This window comes from Gadus chalcogrammus, chromosome 1 (assembly GCF_026213295.1).
Source record: "Gadus chalcogrammus isolate NIFS_2021 chromosome 1, NIFS_Gcha_1.0, whole genome shotgun sequence".
Taxonomy (NCBI): Eukaryota; Metazoa; Chordata; class Actinopteri; order Gadiformes; family Gadidae; genus Gadus; species Gadus chalcogrammus.
Window position 1 is genome coordinate 6,718,613 of NC_079412.1, and position 15,894 is coordinate 6,734,506.

Consider the following 15,894-nt stretch of genomic DNA (forward strand, 5'->3'; position numbering starts at 1 on the left):
TGGGTGACACACTGTTTATTAACCACCACTCTATTTATTTCCCATCATCCTTCACTTGGACCTCCCCTCCCCTCCCAGGCGCTGGAAGGTGCTCCGTCAGACCAGTGCATTCAGACGAGCCAAATGCCCCAGTACTACGTTCCACAATCCTGGGTACCTAGACCTCCGCATCCCCCCCCCCCCCTCTCCCCCATGTCCACCCCTCCGTCATGCTCATCCAACCTACCGCTGCTGGTGTCCCCGAGACCCTCCCCCCCCCCCCCCCCCCCCTCCTTTCTCAGGGCTCTTAACCCCAGTCTGACGTCATCCATCATTCTCTCTCATCGCAGGTGTCAATCTCTGAGATGATTGCTCCTCCTTCATCACCTCCGTTCATTCATTCATTCATTCATTCATTCCTCCTCCTCCTCCTCCTCCTCCTCCTCCTCCTCCTCCTCCTCCTCCTCCTCCTCCTCCTCCTCCTCCTCCTCCTCGTCTGAACATGAGGCGTGGCACTGATGAAGGGCTGCACAGCAAAGTGGGACAAACTTTAGTTAATGTATCTATGGTGCTAAATATTGCACTTTAAGTGCACTTGGAGGCGATGTTTTTAAAGCAACAATGACAAGGTCAATTGAATGTTCATAGTGTTGTTATTTTACTGTGCAGCCCTACATTGTATAAATGCTTCATGTGAACTCGCAGGTGAACCCGTTTTAGGAAGAAACTGTGGCCATTTTGTCAGTCATGAATGTAGGCAGTCCAGGTTCTCCGCATTTTACAAAATGGCTTCCATGTGTCTGCTGAGTGCTTTTCTCAGTCCTTTATTGGTCATCCTCCCCTGAACCTCGTGCCTTCATGTAGTCATGTCTCCGCCCCTCTCTCTCGTCTTTTCCTATCCCGATATAAATCCCTCTCATTGTTTTGTGTCCATGTCGTCATGATCATCAACCATCCATTCCGTGGTCCTCCTCACCTCCTCTCCTCAGTTCATCCATCTCCCTGGCATCATTGGGTGTTTCCAGCAGTTTTTTTTTGGCCAGCTCAAGGCCTTCCCATCAGCCGTCATCCTCTCAGCCATCCCTGCCTCCCTCTGTCTCCCCCCCCCCTCACACCACCCCCCTGCTAACTCCCCCCTGAGGCGTGTCCTGTGCTGACGGTGCTACCCTGTGCCCCCCCCCCCCCCCCCCAGGCCACCGACCGACCCCTGGGCATGAATGGCATGGATGTGGCCGGCCTGAGACCCTTCGACCTGGTCATCCCCTTCACCATCCAGAAGGGAGAGATCACCGGTGAGTCTGGGCGTGCCAGCACGGCGTACAGGCGTACAGTATACGACAGTATACAACGGTTTGCTGGACGTCTTGCATGATGAGGTACAGCTGCCACTCCTCTGACGCTGTCCACCTGTCCGTCTTCCCTCCCCGGTTAGGAGATGTCCGCATGCCGTCCGGCAAGGTGGCCAAGCCCGACATCGCCGACAACAAGGACGGCACGGTCACGGTGAAGTACGCCCCGGTGGAGGCCGGGCTTCATGAGATGGACATCAAGTACGACGGGATCCACATCCCCGGTAAGACCTGGAGTAGCCCTTCAAATAGAGATAAAAGACTGGAAAGGAACGTGCTCCTATGATCCTTAACCTGTGGCGGTGAAATCCGGCATCTTATTGTGTATCTTGGCAGTTACCAGCGTTGGTACAGGAAAGGCAATAATGACAGGAGGCCAGTCAAAAAGAGCAAAAGTCTTTCTCTTGCTTACTCTGTCACTCTGTTACTCTCTCCCCCCCCCCCCCCCCCCCCCCTCCCAGGGAGCCCGCTGCAGTTCTACGTCGACTACATGAACAGCGGTAACGTCAGTGCCTACGGCCCGGGCCTCATCCACGGGACGGTCAACAAGCCCGCCGTCTTCACGGTCAACACCAAGGACGCAGGAGAGGGTAGGCCCGCGGTGTCTTCATGTGTTCTCCTGTGTTTCACCACGTCTACCGTAGCCGCTCTCCCCAAGGCCAACTCGGGTTATCGTAGAACCCCACGCACTTCTTCTGCTCACTGTGGGCTTCCCTATAGATACCGTCATACTGGGCTCATCTGGTAGCGCGGGTACCACATAGGCTCAGTCCAGATCGCAAAGACCCGGGTTTGATTCCTGCCCGTGGTCATTTGCTGCATGTCCTTCCCACTATCTCCGATACCTTCCTCTCTATCTCACTCTGTAATAAAGCATCAACAATTTCTGAAGGAAAGGTTTGATGGTGGCGTTGGGGGGGACATGAAACGGCGAAAGACCCTAGAAACCCTGAATAGAAAGCGACCCCCCCTCTGAGCGGTGTGTTGGCCTCTCCAGGTGGGCTGTCCCTGGCCATCGAGGGGCCATCCAAGGCAGACATCAGCTGCGTGGACAACCAGGACGGGACCTGCACTGTGTCCTACCTGCCCGTCCTGCCGGGAGACTACAGCATCCTGGTGAAGTACAACGACAAGCACATCCCCGGGAGCCCCTTCGCCGCCAGGATCACTGGTAAGGGCTTCTGGAAGACCGCTGCTCTGGAGGCAGAACCATTGGACCCTTAATCCTTTTGTTTATTGAGCTTTTATAGATGCTCAATGACACTTTAACCCCTTTTGAAACATGTTAAAGAATATAAATTAAGTAGCAGAGAGGGGTGACGAGACGGTTGACAATCAAATACATTTTGAGAAGTGCACTTTAAGAGACTGTGAGAGGCCAGAGAACCTCGGTCAAGGAGAGAAGAACCATCTTCTCGCGCTTGCTGACGCCATGCCTGTTCTTCACCCCCCCCCTCCCTCCGTGTATCCTAGGTGACGATTCCTTGAGGATGTCTCAACTGAAGGTGGGCTCGTCCGCTGACATCCCGTTGGACATCGGCGACCTGGACCTGAGTCAGCTGACGGCATCTCTGACCACGCCCTCTGGCCGCGAGGAGCCCTGCCTGCTGAAGATGCTCCGTGACGGACACGTTGGTGAGTGTAACCCACGGCTACCACGGTGCAAGGGAGGAGGAGGTATCCATGACCAGTAAAGGGGGCAGACTAGTACCCGTGTATGTTTGATGTCCTATACTTGCATTGTTGGCTCGCGGTCGGCTCCTTAGTGCCACTAAATGTTTCTGCGTTGGAGGTGGTGTTCTGTTTGATCTGAACAGACCTCCTTCAGACTGTATTGTCGTCGGTCCGACACTGTGACGGATGGGCCAGGCTACTCTGTTCCTGTTAGAGCAATAGATCGAGTTCTTCTTTTAAAGCAGTGGTTCCCGTCCTTCCCCGCCAGGCATCTCGTTCTTCCCCAAGGAGATCGGCGAGCACCTGGTGAACATCAAGAAGAACGGCCGCCACATCCCGAGCAGCCCCATCGCCGTGATGATCAGCCAGTCGGAGATCGGCGACGCCAGCCGCGTGCGCGTCAGCGGCCAGGGCCTGAGCGAGGCCCGCACCTTCGAGCCCGCCCAGTTCATCATCGACACTCGCAACGCAGGTGTGTGTGTGTGTGTGTGTGTGTGTGTGTGTGTGTGTGTGTGTGTGTGTGTGTGTGTGTGTGTGTGTGTGTGTGTGTGTGTGTGTGTGTGTGTGTGTGTGTGTGTGTGTGTGTGTGTGTGTGTCCTTTTATTTACAGGTCTTCTAGCAGGGTTTTGCCATTTGCCATCTTTATACCCTCATTTATTATTTATTTAAGTTGCACCAAAGTACACTATCTGAAAGAATGTATAAAGTCATCATTGTTCAGAAGTAATTCAAACCATTGAGACCAGTGGTTGGAAGCAGCTTCCACTGGGCCGGTTCAGTGGCTGCATCTCAAACACAAGCCTCATTTAGGACTCTCTTTGTTAAAACACTTACTTGTGGTTTCTGTGTATAGGCTAGGAGGATTTCATGTGTGAATGGCATCACATCTTTGGGGTCATTTTATTTGCCAGTGGGCTGCCTTCAATGTAAATAACTTCAAGCGCAAGCTGTTTTGAATGACTTCAGCCTAGACAGCAACATCTGTGGGAGGGTTGGTCATGTACTATGAGAAGTGGTTCATTGTGTGTGTGTGTGTGTGTGTGTGTGTGTGTGTGTGTGTGTGTGTGTGTGTGTGTTAGGCTACGGGGGTCTGAGTCTGTCCATCGAGGGCCCCAGTAAGGTGGACATCAACACGGAGGACCAGGAGGACGGGACCTGCAAGGTGACCTACTGCCCCACCGAGCCGGGGAACTACATCATCAACATCAAGTTCGCAGACCAGCATGTTCCAGGTAGGCCTCCACCCCACAACCCCCATGAAGACCCCCGTAGCACGTCTCCATGAGCCTGAACCCCTTTCTCTTTGGCGTGTGTAGGAAGTGCGTTCACAGTCAAGGTGACGGGCGAGGGCCGGATGAAGGAGAGCATCACGAGGAAGAGGAGAGCGGCATCGGTAGCCAACGTGGGCAGCCAGTGTGACCTCAGCCTCAAGATCCCAGGTCAGCTCTCAGTCCGTGTTAAGAGACGCCCTGCTCCGATGCGTGCTATTGGAGGACTGCTGTTTGGATAAAAGCGTCTGCTAAAAGCCTTAAATGTAAATGTAACGACCAACCATCCATTGACTTGACCAATCAAACCTTTTGCAGGTTTGAATTCTCTAGTGGTTCTCTAGCTCTAGTGGTCTGGGATGGTAGACGGATAACTGGTGGTTGTGGCCGATTGTTACGTCTACTTGCAAGATAATTTAAAGTTGTTTTTAATTTAGGTTAAACAGACAATGTTTTGTAGCAGCTCAAATTATGATTATATTGCTCTCAGCCAAACTTGTAATTCGCTCTGCTAAAAAATGTATCTACTAAATCACGTTTATTATCTGCGCATTTGACATTTAAAACATACCAGAAAACATGTCAGGTTTGATTCCATTGCGATTCATGTCCAGTTAAAGATCCCCAGAGAACCCGACGTGTTATGCGCCAATACACCAACAGCAGAAAGGTTATCCAAATAACAAAGAAGAGTACAACACTTGCGTTACAGTGTGTGTATTCACACGCTGTAACACGCATGTGGCGCTCGCACGATCGTAGCTCATTGTCTCATTGGCGGGCCAAATTCTCTGGGCGGGCAAGGCAGCGAAAGGGGAGGTAACCTGGCCCCTTATGGCGACATATGGGGCCACATTTGAAATCAGAGCAGCCCTTTCGAAAGAGGAGCAGGATACCTAGCGCTCGCTTTACACCTAACGCCCTTTCTAGCCTCATATTGAAGGTAGAAAAACCTCATGAAGTGAAATGTTCATGCCGTGGGACCTTTAATAAGAACCGGTGTTTGCTGCGTGACCGACGCCCATTGAGTGACCCCTGTGTCCGGGTGCCTCCTCTCCCCCCAGAGATCAGCATAGCCGACATGACGGCGCAGGTGACCAGTCCCTCGGGACAGGTGCACAAGGCGGACATCATGGAGGGGGAGAACAACACCTACTGCATCCGCTTCGTGCCCACGGAGACCGGCGTGCACACGGTGTGCGTCAAGTACAACGGCTCCCACGTGCCCGGCAGCCCCTTCCAGTTCACCGTGGGGCCCCTGGGAGAGGGGGGCGCCCACAAGGTGCGGGCCGGGGGCCCGGGTCTGGAGCGAGCCGAGGCTGGGGTACCAGGTGTGTGTGTGTGTGTGTGCTCGATAGATGACAGGATCAGCCTCAGTGCCAGTCATGCAGTGACGGTGACATAACGGTGACGTGTGTGTGTTTGTGTGTGTGTGTGCAGCCGAGTTCAGCATCTGGACCAGAGAGGCGGGCGCCGGGGGGCTCAGCATCGCGGTGGAGGGGCCCAGCAAGGCGGAGATCGCCTTCGAGGACCGCAAAGACGGGTCGAGCGGAGTGTCCTACATCGTGCAGGAACCTGGTGAGAGCTGAAGCCCAGTCAGCAGGCTCTGCGGGGGTCATGTCTCGTCCTGTGTTCCTGGGGCCTGACGTCATTCCTACGATCGTTCACTGTCCTTAACATCACTGTTGGTGGCATCTCCTTTGGCTTATGGATCCACACCCCTCAATGCTACTGCTCTGTATTCATGGCCTCAGGCATTAGAGATAACATCTGATTGGCCCTGAAACATCTCTGAAAGTATTAAGCTTACTCAAGATGTAACTTGAGTAACAACTGAAGAAAGATTAACCATTTTCTTTTTTTACCTTTTTTTTTTTTCCAGATAAAACATTAAGAACGGTTTCTTATTTACAATATTGATTCTGGTTTGAGTTGAGTGTGAACACCTTTCCACTTGAACTTGGCATCAGACTAGTTGGACTGCAGCAACAAGGGAAGGAGAGTTTTTTTAGGAAGGAAAGAGATGAGTGTATACAAGATGTAACGCCCCCATCTGCGCCGTTTGATGTCATGAGCGGTCCGGGTTCTTTACCACTCTGGCGCCCCCTGCAGGTGACTACGAGGTGTCCATCCGCTTCAACGACGAGCACATCCCCGACAGCCCCTTTGTGGTGCCTGTGGCCTCGCCCTCGGACGACGCCCGCCGCCTCACTGTTGCCAGTCTTCAGGTGAGGCTCTGAGACACACACACATGTCCAAGAGCGCACAGCCGGGCCGCAACGAACCACCTACAGTGCAGCAGCTGGAGCAGGGAGCTCCGAGCGGAGTCATCGGGGGGCTAGGCTAACGTCTAGGGCTTGAGATGGGTCCCCAGAACATCAGTACACGGAGAGAGGGAGCCAAAGCCCTGAAGCAGATGCCTCAGGGCTGGTTTAAATTGACTTCAGGGTAGTATTAGGCATGGCGGATACATGACTATTATCTTAATTGTCATAATTATTATTATAATTATGATTATTATGATTATGATGGTGCATCCAAAGGGTTTGGGGGACTACAGAAACGAGCTGCTGCTGCTGCATTGTTGGGAGGTGAAAAGGCTTCTGGGATATTGAAGGACTGTGTGTGTTTCTCGTGCCGCGTTCTAAAGGCTGGCAACAGACCGTCTTAATCAAGCAGCCAGGCGCTACAGGGTTAAAGAGGTCTAACATGGGCTGTTTCTTCATTTTTTTCTTCTTCTCAACTGTCCACGCAGTATCGATACACACCATCACTCCTGCTTGTAATAACACGCACACACACAACTCTATACTCCTTATACACACAGGCCCTATGGTGTCAACATGCAGTTACAACATACACACAAGAACTTTGCGTATTTTTCCATAGTTTCCTGAGAATGTTTGAAACCTTTCCTTAGGCTTTCTCTCTCTACCAGCCCTCCTCTTTAGCCCCGCTAGCGACCGCAAGGTAAGGAACGTTGTCTCTGTAACCTCGGCCCTGTTTCAGTGGTGCATTTGCTCTGAGGTTGAGTCTCTGATGTGTGGAGGCGCTCTGAGGTCTGGGTGTGCTAGTGTTCAGCGTGTGAGTGTGTGTTGTCGAGCAGGAGTCGGGCCTGAAGGTGAACCAGCCGGCGTCGTTCGCCGTCAGCCTGAACGGCGCCAAGGGCGTGATCGACGCCAAGGTCCACAGCCCGTCCGGAGCGCTGGAGGAGTGCTGCGTCACCGAGATCGACCAAGGTAACCCGCGGTTACAGGCTGGTGTGTGGTTAAAGGGGTTCATTATGCAACATGCTTTTTAGTTTCGGTTTCGTACTTCTTTCCCAGAAAGTGTTCGGTGAGTGAAATGAATGCTTTGTTCATGTCAAATAATGGAAAGATTATAATGAATTCTACAAATGGAAATGTATTGCATATAAAACGTGGTGCACGTATCTTGTAAACAGATAGGTATACCCGGTGGTTCCCCTGCAAGAAACGGGGGGCTTCTGTTTTCTTGTTGCTGAACCACTACCCTGATTGACAGGTGTATCTGCCTGTGATTAGAAGAGCTGTGTATAGTATAGTAACCATTTGCATGTGGACATTTGTTTTTCTTTTCATAGCATCACTAAGGGCTGCAAATCCAGACGGATATTGACATGGCCAGCAAAATACTGATCCGTACAATTTGGTCCCTTTCTCATTTGCTTTCAATCAATTCATTGAATTTGATCTGAAAGTGGCTACGGCATGAATTTTAGAAAGTCAGGCCAGGGACGCCGAGAGTGGGGGTGCTGGGGGGCTTATTCTCTGAGAGAAGAGGCTATCAAACATCCAGCCACCTTCTTTTTTTGAAGACATTTGATTTCATTTGAGCCTGTTGGATGTGTTTCTGTGTATTTGATTCACAGCACATTGTTAGCGAATGTAAAGCTCTGATGGTTGGTCATAGGGGTGGGTATTGCCAAAGAAGTCACGATTCGATTCGTATCACGATTCACATGCCACGATGCGATTCTATCACGATGCATCGCGATACTTGAATTATTGCGATGCATTGCGATGCATTGCGAATTTTCACTGAACACTTAAAAAAAAATTAAGCCATTACCAGTGGCTGACTGGCTGTGTATGATCTGGATAGTGTGTTCAATTGATAACTCAAAGCAACTCAATTCATACATAGCTGTATTTATTGAAACGACTATTACTGGATACACTGACAAGAAGTGCTAAGGATCTATAAAACTTAAAATAACAAAATAAGGATAATCAGTGCCGTTTACATGGCCTCAGTGGTCCTTTAAACCAATGAAATGAAAACATTCAAACATTTCCCCTTTTGGAAGTAGCTGCCATTATAACAACAATATCATTTCATAAACATAAGAGGACAAACTGATGCCACAAAAAGTGATTAGGCTTTATAAAACTACCGTATATAAAAAAAAAAAAAAAAAATTAATTATTCATTTTTTTAAAATTAATAATCGATTCTTGGCGTCAACAATCGATGCAGTAGATCGTGAAAATTAGAATCGCGATGCATCGTCATGACGATTATTTGGCACTTGGTCAGGTAGGTCTCAAAACAGAATATCAATATTTGAATAATGGCCCCAATGCCAAAGTAGAGGCCTTGTTGGCTATGGTGTTCTCATTGGCTCCAAGTCTGCTCAGTGTGTGTCTTATGAGGCTGTAAGCCTTGTTCCAGTGGTCCCGTGTGTGCATATTTGGTGTTCAGGTTGGCCGTCTGTTGTGATGTAAAAAGTTAACCAATGAAGGTTGCGCAACATTTAATAAGACTCAACATGCATACTTTCTCTGAACGACCCCCCACCCTGACTTTCTGTGACCTGGTCGTGGGGTCTCCAATGAACCTGAGGCGTTTGGTGTGCAGAACTACCAACGACAGCCCCTTCTCCTCTTCTCCGTTACCAGATAAGTACGCAGTGCGGTTTATCCCCAGAGAGAACGGCCTGTATCTCATCGACGTCAAGTTCAACGGCAGCCACATCCCCGGCAGTCCCTTCAAGATCCGCGTGGGGGAGACGGGGCAGGCCGGAGACCCGGGCATGGTGTCGGCCTACGGAGCCGGCCTCGAGGGGGGCACCACAGGTGAGACGGGCTCTTACCGGGCTCCTACCGGGCTCCTACCGGGCTCCTACCGGGCTGCTACCGGGCTCCTACCGGGCCCTCAGCCTGCTCACAATGAGGGACCAACACGGGTCTAACTGGTTGCTTTAGCTTTTTGCGTAATCCCGTTTGTTATTGGGACCAACAGTGTCTGGCTGGAGGAAAGGCTTCGCTCAACTCTCCTTCCCTGAATCTTTAGATAATCATAAGCTTCCATAGTAGTCCAACCCCTCAAACTGCTCTCAGCTCTGCTCATTGGGTGAGACTTGGTTGGACACAATAACTAACAGACCAGATCAAGCTGAAAGTTGTATTTCTCTGAAGGGATCCTTTTTCCATAATGTTGATATCATCTGAGCCCATCAGTGGTGTAGCTCTTTTAAATGAAGGGCGTTGACGGGCCTTATTGCCTTAAAAGATTACATTGCAGCCTGTTTTTTTGCCGATTATGGCTGCACCGTTCTGGCTGAATACTTAGCTGATTAATGGAATTCCCTTCAACACAAAATGAGCTAATCAGCAAATAGGGTCCAGGTCGAAAAGCCCCAAATTTTGTTTTAATAATAATAGACAAACAAAAATAGGCGCCTAATACAATACGATTTGTAGAAACAAAACGACTAATCTTATAAGTACTTTGCAAAAAAAACAGAATGACGTTGAGGTACACATTATTGACTATATTCTACATTATTGGAACTATACTTTATTGATCAGTTTGTCTCAAAACTGTGCGTGACTTAACATGCTCCATTATTGAACTATCCATGTTTCTACTTTTTTTTCCAGGCACTGCTTGTGAATTTGTGGTGAACACCAGCAACGCGGGCCCCGGGGCCTTGGCGGTGACGATCGACGGGCCCTCCAAGGTGAAGATGGACTGTGTGGAGTGTTCAGAGGGCTACCGGGTGACCTACACCCCCATGGCCCCTGGCAACTATCTCATCTCCATCAAATACGGCGGGCCCTACCACATCGGAGGCAGCCCCTTCAAGGCCAAGATCACCGGTTAGGACTCGCACTGGTTGTTAATGTCGCTGAACGTGGACTGCTCCCAAGTAGGGAGGTCTGAGCTCTCCACTCCTCCTGACGTCGGCCCTCTCCCACTCCCATGCTCCAGGTTCCAAGTTGGTGTCCAGTCACAGCATGCATGAGACCTCCTCCGTGATGGTGGACCCCGTGACCCGCGCCATCAGTGGCACCCAGCAGGGGGTCCCCCCTAAATCGGACGCCACCAAGGTGGTGGCCAAGGGCGTCGGGCTCACCAAGGCCTACGTCGGACAGAAGAACAGCTTCAGTGTGGACTGCAGCAAAGCAGGTACACATGCTAGGACCTGACCGGGTGCAGACCCAGTCCCGCTGTCCCTTCTCTTGAAGCAGAAGAACGTAGGACTGTTCGTTTTGGGATGATGTTTTTCCTGTTGAATGCGTTTGTGCATGTCCCGTCTTTGAGCTTTAACCCCTCTCCCTCCCCAGGGCGGAACATGCTTCTGGTCGGGGTGGACGGCCCCAAGGTGCCCTGTGAGGAGATCCTGGTCAAGCATCTGGGTAACCGGATGTACAACGTCAGCTACCAGCTGAAGGACAAGGGGGAGTACATCCTGGTGGTCAAGTGGGGAGACGACCACATCCCCGGCAGCCCCTACCACATCACCGTCTGACACCACCCACTGCACCACTCATTCCCAGCAACTGAAATCCTTAATTATATTATATAACTATCATTGCCTGTGATATTGCTGTTTACAAATTCTTTGCCTCTTGTGTTATCGTTGAAATACCAGGATTTCCAGTTTCGTCAAACTCGCCTGTGTCGTGGTTTGCACAAATTCAGTGTTTGCTGTTCAGCAAAAAAAGGCGCGTTCAGGTGATGCGTCGTCTGTTTTGAGCGTTGCGTAGCCGCTACAAAGGTTCCTGTACGGCGAGGGGAACTCAGTGATTGGGCGTAGCCAAAACACTGAGCCGCTTTCCAAGAAGTCCCTCAGTCGGAACGCGCCTAATCTAAATATTTGGAATTCAGATATCCCCTACTGCCATTTTTGTTTTTTTTAAGAAAAAAAGGTATCCTTTCACACTGAATATTACCACTACATGTGGCACCTCTATCATCCTCTACATCCCTATCCAAATCATGTCCCCATGTCGTCACGTGTTCAAACATGGACAATGTCAATGGTTATTCCTAGCACTGTGGTTTAGTAAATACAGTGGTGGCCTGAATCCAGTCAGTGTGTTGATTGTAATGCTTGCCAACTTGCTCCCTCATGTTTAATCTGCTGCTAGTGTGATCCATTTAGGCACTCCTATTTTGAAACTTTAACTCATGATAAGATTGAGAAAAGGTCTACTGGCAAAGGAAGGGTGTGTGTAAAGTATTGCGTGGAGCGCAGGGGTGTGGCTCTCCATGTCGCTGGCTGGAGCCGAGGTTCTGAGGACAACAAAGTGTTTAGAGTAGCGTCCAGGCCTTATGCTTCCTACACCTGCCTGACACTGATTAGGTTTCAGGATGTTCTTTCTCACAGGATCCAGAAGTATTCTATGCTGCCTTGTTGTACAGCTCGCACACAGGGAATGGAAACACCTAAAGACTAGATGAACTGAGCGGAAATAAGAAAGTTGAAGGCTTTCCATGTCTTACTGTTTCATACAGACATGTTGGTTTGGGTACAACAGAAGGGACATTTCTAGAGAGGGGCTTTGCAGGAGAATATTTGTTGTGAAATTGAATCAACTGAAGAGAGGGACCTTAACAAGAAATGAGAACAAATGTAGCTTAGTTTTTCCTGCACCCATTCCGCTGCCACGCCCTTTTTCTTTGGCTTTGTGTGTACTCAGTATTTTTGAAAAACTAATTGAATCGTCTTGAAAAAATAATGGGCTTTTAAAGTGTTTGTAAGACAGTATTTTGATAAACAATAAAGTTGTCTACGTATTTTTGTCAATCGTTTATTTGTAAAAATATATATACATTTCATTAAACACATTTATACATAGGATTAACCCAGTTTCATAAAAACTTTTTATTGTGTACAATATGGTTTTGTTTTCACTGTTGATTACGTGTGAAATATAGATATACTTATTCTGGTGTTGGGCTTCATTCAATTTGTGAAAATTGAAGTTGACATTGCTAAAGCAAGCGAAAAAAAAGAAATGTATATATACTTTATAGGAAACCATAAAAGGTCAAATGTGTAACACTAATGGCACCACCAGTTGGAATTTAATGATGTAAAGACAACTTAACATCTATATCAAAATAAGAATTGGATTTGAAATTATTGGAATTGGCTTAAATCAAAAAACGGCGCAGTCACCCTGACGTGGGCGCGCTATTTCTCAAGGTGTCGCACGCGCCCTCATTGAGCGTGGCCAGATGTTGGCCCCGCCCCTCGTTACGTCGCGCCCTCATGGTGCGTCCAGGTTTCGTAGTTAAGTGAAGATAAGATAAATGAATTCTAAAATGTGCTCCTTTTTTCGTTTGATAAAACAGCGAAAGCGAAGCAAAGACACGAAACGATCAGAGTTACTACTCACTGGAAGCTTATCAGGCTCTTGTAATGATTGCCATTTTTATCCCACCTTAACTATTGGTACTATTGCTTGGGTACATTTTCTGGTGTGAATCTGTCTTTGCTAATTATCCCTGCACAGGTAGTCGGTTTCCCAGTCTTTTTCTTCGGTTACCACCTGGAGTTCCTGCAGGTTTTCCCCCCATGGTGTAGCTGTGCTCAGGGTTGTTGTGTCTGCAGTGCATTACCTTACATTACTCAATATTGAAGGATAGTTGCCATATTTGTGACCATTGAGACAGTCGCTCAAGATCCTCCTGAAGTCTGATGTGGTCGTCCATTTCATTGAACGGCGATTACCTTGGTATCGTCTGCAAAGAGCACTGCGAAGCTCAAGATGATGTCTGGCAGGTTGTTGATGAATACTATGAATAGTAACGGTCCTAGAACACTTCCTTGTGGGATGCCGCTCAGTAGCTCAATCCAGCTGCAAGGCCACATTTCGTTCACTACAACCCGCTGTCTTCCTCCGGTGAGACAATGTCTTGATCCACTTTAGCACCTTTCCTTTGATTACGTAGGTTTCTGGATCACCTTCTGTATCGGGACAGCGTTGAAGGCCTTCTGGAAGTCGAGATACAGAATATCAATGCTTGATCCTTCATCCAGGAGTTACGTCCAATGGTCGAGTACCTTCAGTAGCTGTAAGGTGGTGGACCAAGGTGACATTAATAGTAAAACTACTAACGTTAGTTTACATTATTCTAGTTTTCCTACCTTGGAGTTGGATTAATGTTCCAGTCTGTGATAAACCAGGAATGTCTACTTACTGATTCACTTCTACATTTCATTACCAGTTGAACCAGCGTCGCCATATAATATTGATCTCAACTCAAACAACCATATCCGTAACATTGATCACTTTGACAGAGTTGGGTCAGCCTACTAGGACTTTTTTAATGCTTTTTAAATGCAGCCATCCTTCCCTCTACCCACAGTATCTCTGTCCAGATGTCGCTGAGCGGGAAGGCGGACACAGAGATCAGCCAGCTGCATAGGTCAATTCATTGAATTTGAATGAAATTTGAATTTGATTGAATTAATACTGCCTTGTGCCCAGTGCTAGTCTCACATGGCAGACTGAAGACTGATAACAGACAAGCTCACTCTGGGGGAACATTTTCAGTTTTATTTTCTGCCGCCTCAAATGTTTTTCGGCCAATCATTTTGCTGGGGGCTGGGTTTTGAAGACGTGGTCCTCTACTGGAAACCAACATAAGGAAATTGACCCTTCATCTCGCATCCAGATGAGCGTTGTTCAATAAAACAATAGCATCGTCTTTTCTTTACATTGTTGTATCGCTCCTTGGGGAACAAAGCCAAACTCGGCAGGCAAAGGTGAATTAAGCTCCTCCTGTAGCAGGTGGGAGCTAAAACTTACGGTCCGACACCAACATCCTGACACACTTTATTGAATAAAAGTTTAACCTGTCTAGTAGACAGTCAATATTTTTCTGAAATCTCTATCTTGCACCCGCAAATGACTTATTCTTCAGAAGAATATAGAAGTTTGGATATCAATTTGTCGGACGTCTGGATCATAGATTAGCCCAGTAAAGGCAGAGAGGACGTTTATAATAGTAAGACAATTCTAATGTACTTTTGCCAAAGGTTCTACTTGAAGTCTGCATGAAAAAAAGCAGATGGCTTCCATGGACAACAAGTCAGAAACACCATCTGACAAGGTAGGAGACTGACAAGACCTACTACAGAGAGGAAGGTAGGAGACTGACAAGACCTACTACAGAGAGGAAGGTAGGAGTCTGACAAGACCTCCTACAGAGAGGAAGGTAGGAGTCTGACAAGACCTACAGAGAGGAAGGTAGGAGAATGGCAAGACCTACGGAGAGGAAGGTATAGGAGACTGACAAGACCTACATAGAGGAAGTAGGAGGCTGCTTACCACGTTGACTCATGAGTCTGACTGTCCATCTGCAAAAGTGACTGGTGTCACCAATTCATTGCTTTTACAACTTTTTGAAGATTTGTCAGGAAAATGAAATAAAGCTCTTTGAAGGGTAAACTGCTCTCGAGGCAGGGTGCGCAGCCTGGAGAAAACTACCATTCGTAAACATTTTTCGAGCCTTTAATAACTTCGAACATTTGAGTAAAAAATAACACATGAATAATTTGTACGATATACTTTGTAAAACGGTTTTCATTTTCAAATGGTCACTTATTCTCAAATGGTACATTTATTTAAGAATAAATACATCACCGCCCATTTGCACATTCAATTGTCAACAAATATCTCAATATTTATAATCATAGTGTCAAATCTGCGATTCCTTACAAATACGTTTGGCGAACTCGTACAGCACTCGTCAAAACAAATACAATTTGAAGAATGTGTGCTTCCAACTGAACTATGGCTGGATTATTATTTCCATCTGAACTATATATTCTGTACTGGCCTGTATTGTGAAAGGTGTCCTGTACTGGCCTGTATTGTGGAAGGTGTCCTTTCGTGGCCTGTATTGTAATGTGTAAAGTGTCCAGTATTGGCCTGTATTGTGTGAGGTTTCCTTTCCTGGCCTGTATTGTAATGTGTAAGGTGTCCTGTATTGTTTAAGGTATCCTGTACTGGCCTGTATTATTGAAGGTGTCCTGTACTGGCATGTATTGTGGAAGGTGTCCTGTATTGTTTAAGGTGTCCTGTACTGGCCTGTATTTTGGAAGGTGTCTTGTACTTGCCTGCATTGTAATGTGTAAGATGTCCTGTATTGTTTAAGGTGACTTTCCCTGGCCTGTATTGTGTGAGGTGTCCTGGACTAGCCTGTATTGTGTGAGGTGTCCAGGCCTGTATTGTGTGAGGTGTCCAGGCCTGTATTGTGTGAGGTGTCCTGGACTAGCCTGTATTGTGTGAGGTGTCCTGGACTAGCCTGTATTGTGTGAGGTGTCCTGGACTAGCCTGTATTGTGTGAGGTGTCCAGGC

At 48.2% G+C, this 15,894-nt stretch overlaps 1 protein-coding gene across 4 annotated transcripts in view; it reads left to right on the forward strand.

The window, feature by feature from the left end:
- Window positions 1–11,498, forward strand: part of flna (filamin A, alpha (actin binding protein 280)) — a 38,900-nt gene extending 27,402 nt beyond the window's left edge. For 2 of the 4 annotated variants that reach the window (XM_056585831.1, XM_056585839.1), the window contains 17 exons: window positions 79–153; window positions 1,172–1,271; window positions 1,412–1,552; window positions 1,790–1,918; window positions 2,326–2,499; window positions 2,802–2,963; window positions 3,271–3,474; window positions 4,082–4,234; window positions 4,319–4,441; window positions 5,335–5,601; window positions 5,711–5,848; window positions 6,383–6,498; window positions 7,377–7,509; window positions 9,193–9,369; window positions 10,177–10,395; window positions 10,508–10,705; window positions 10,864–11,498. In XM_056585831.1, coding sequence (XP_056441806.1) covers window positions 79–153; window positions 1,172–1,271; window positions 1,412–1,552; window positions 1,790–1,918; window positions 2,326–2,499; window positions 2,802–2,963; window positions 3,271–3,474; window positions 4,082–4,234; window positions 4,319–4,441; window positions 5,335–5,601; window positions 5,711–5,848; window positions 6,383–6,498; window positions 7,377–7,509; window positions 9,193–9,369; window positions 10,177–10,395; window positions 10,508–10,705; window positions 10,864–11,048 — 2,694 coding nt within the window. In that variant the 3' untranslated portion in view covers window positions 11,049–11,498. The remainder of the gene's footprint in view (window positions 1–78; window positions 154–1,171; window positions 1,272–1,411; window positions 1,553–1,789; window positions 1,919–2,325; window positions 2,500–2,801; window positions 2,964–3,270; window positions 3,475–4,081; window positions 4,235–4,318; window positions 4,442–5,334; window positions 5,602–5,710; window positions 5,849–6,382; window positions 6,499–7,376; window positions 7,510–9,192; window positions 9,370–10,176; window positions 10,396–10,507; window positions 10,706–10,863) is intronic. The other 2 variants (XM_056585847.1, XM_056585856.1) reach the window with 1 other exon arrangement.
- Window positions 11,499–15,894: the final 4,396 nt, after the last annotated feature.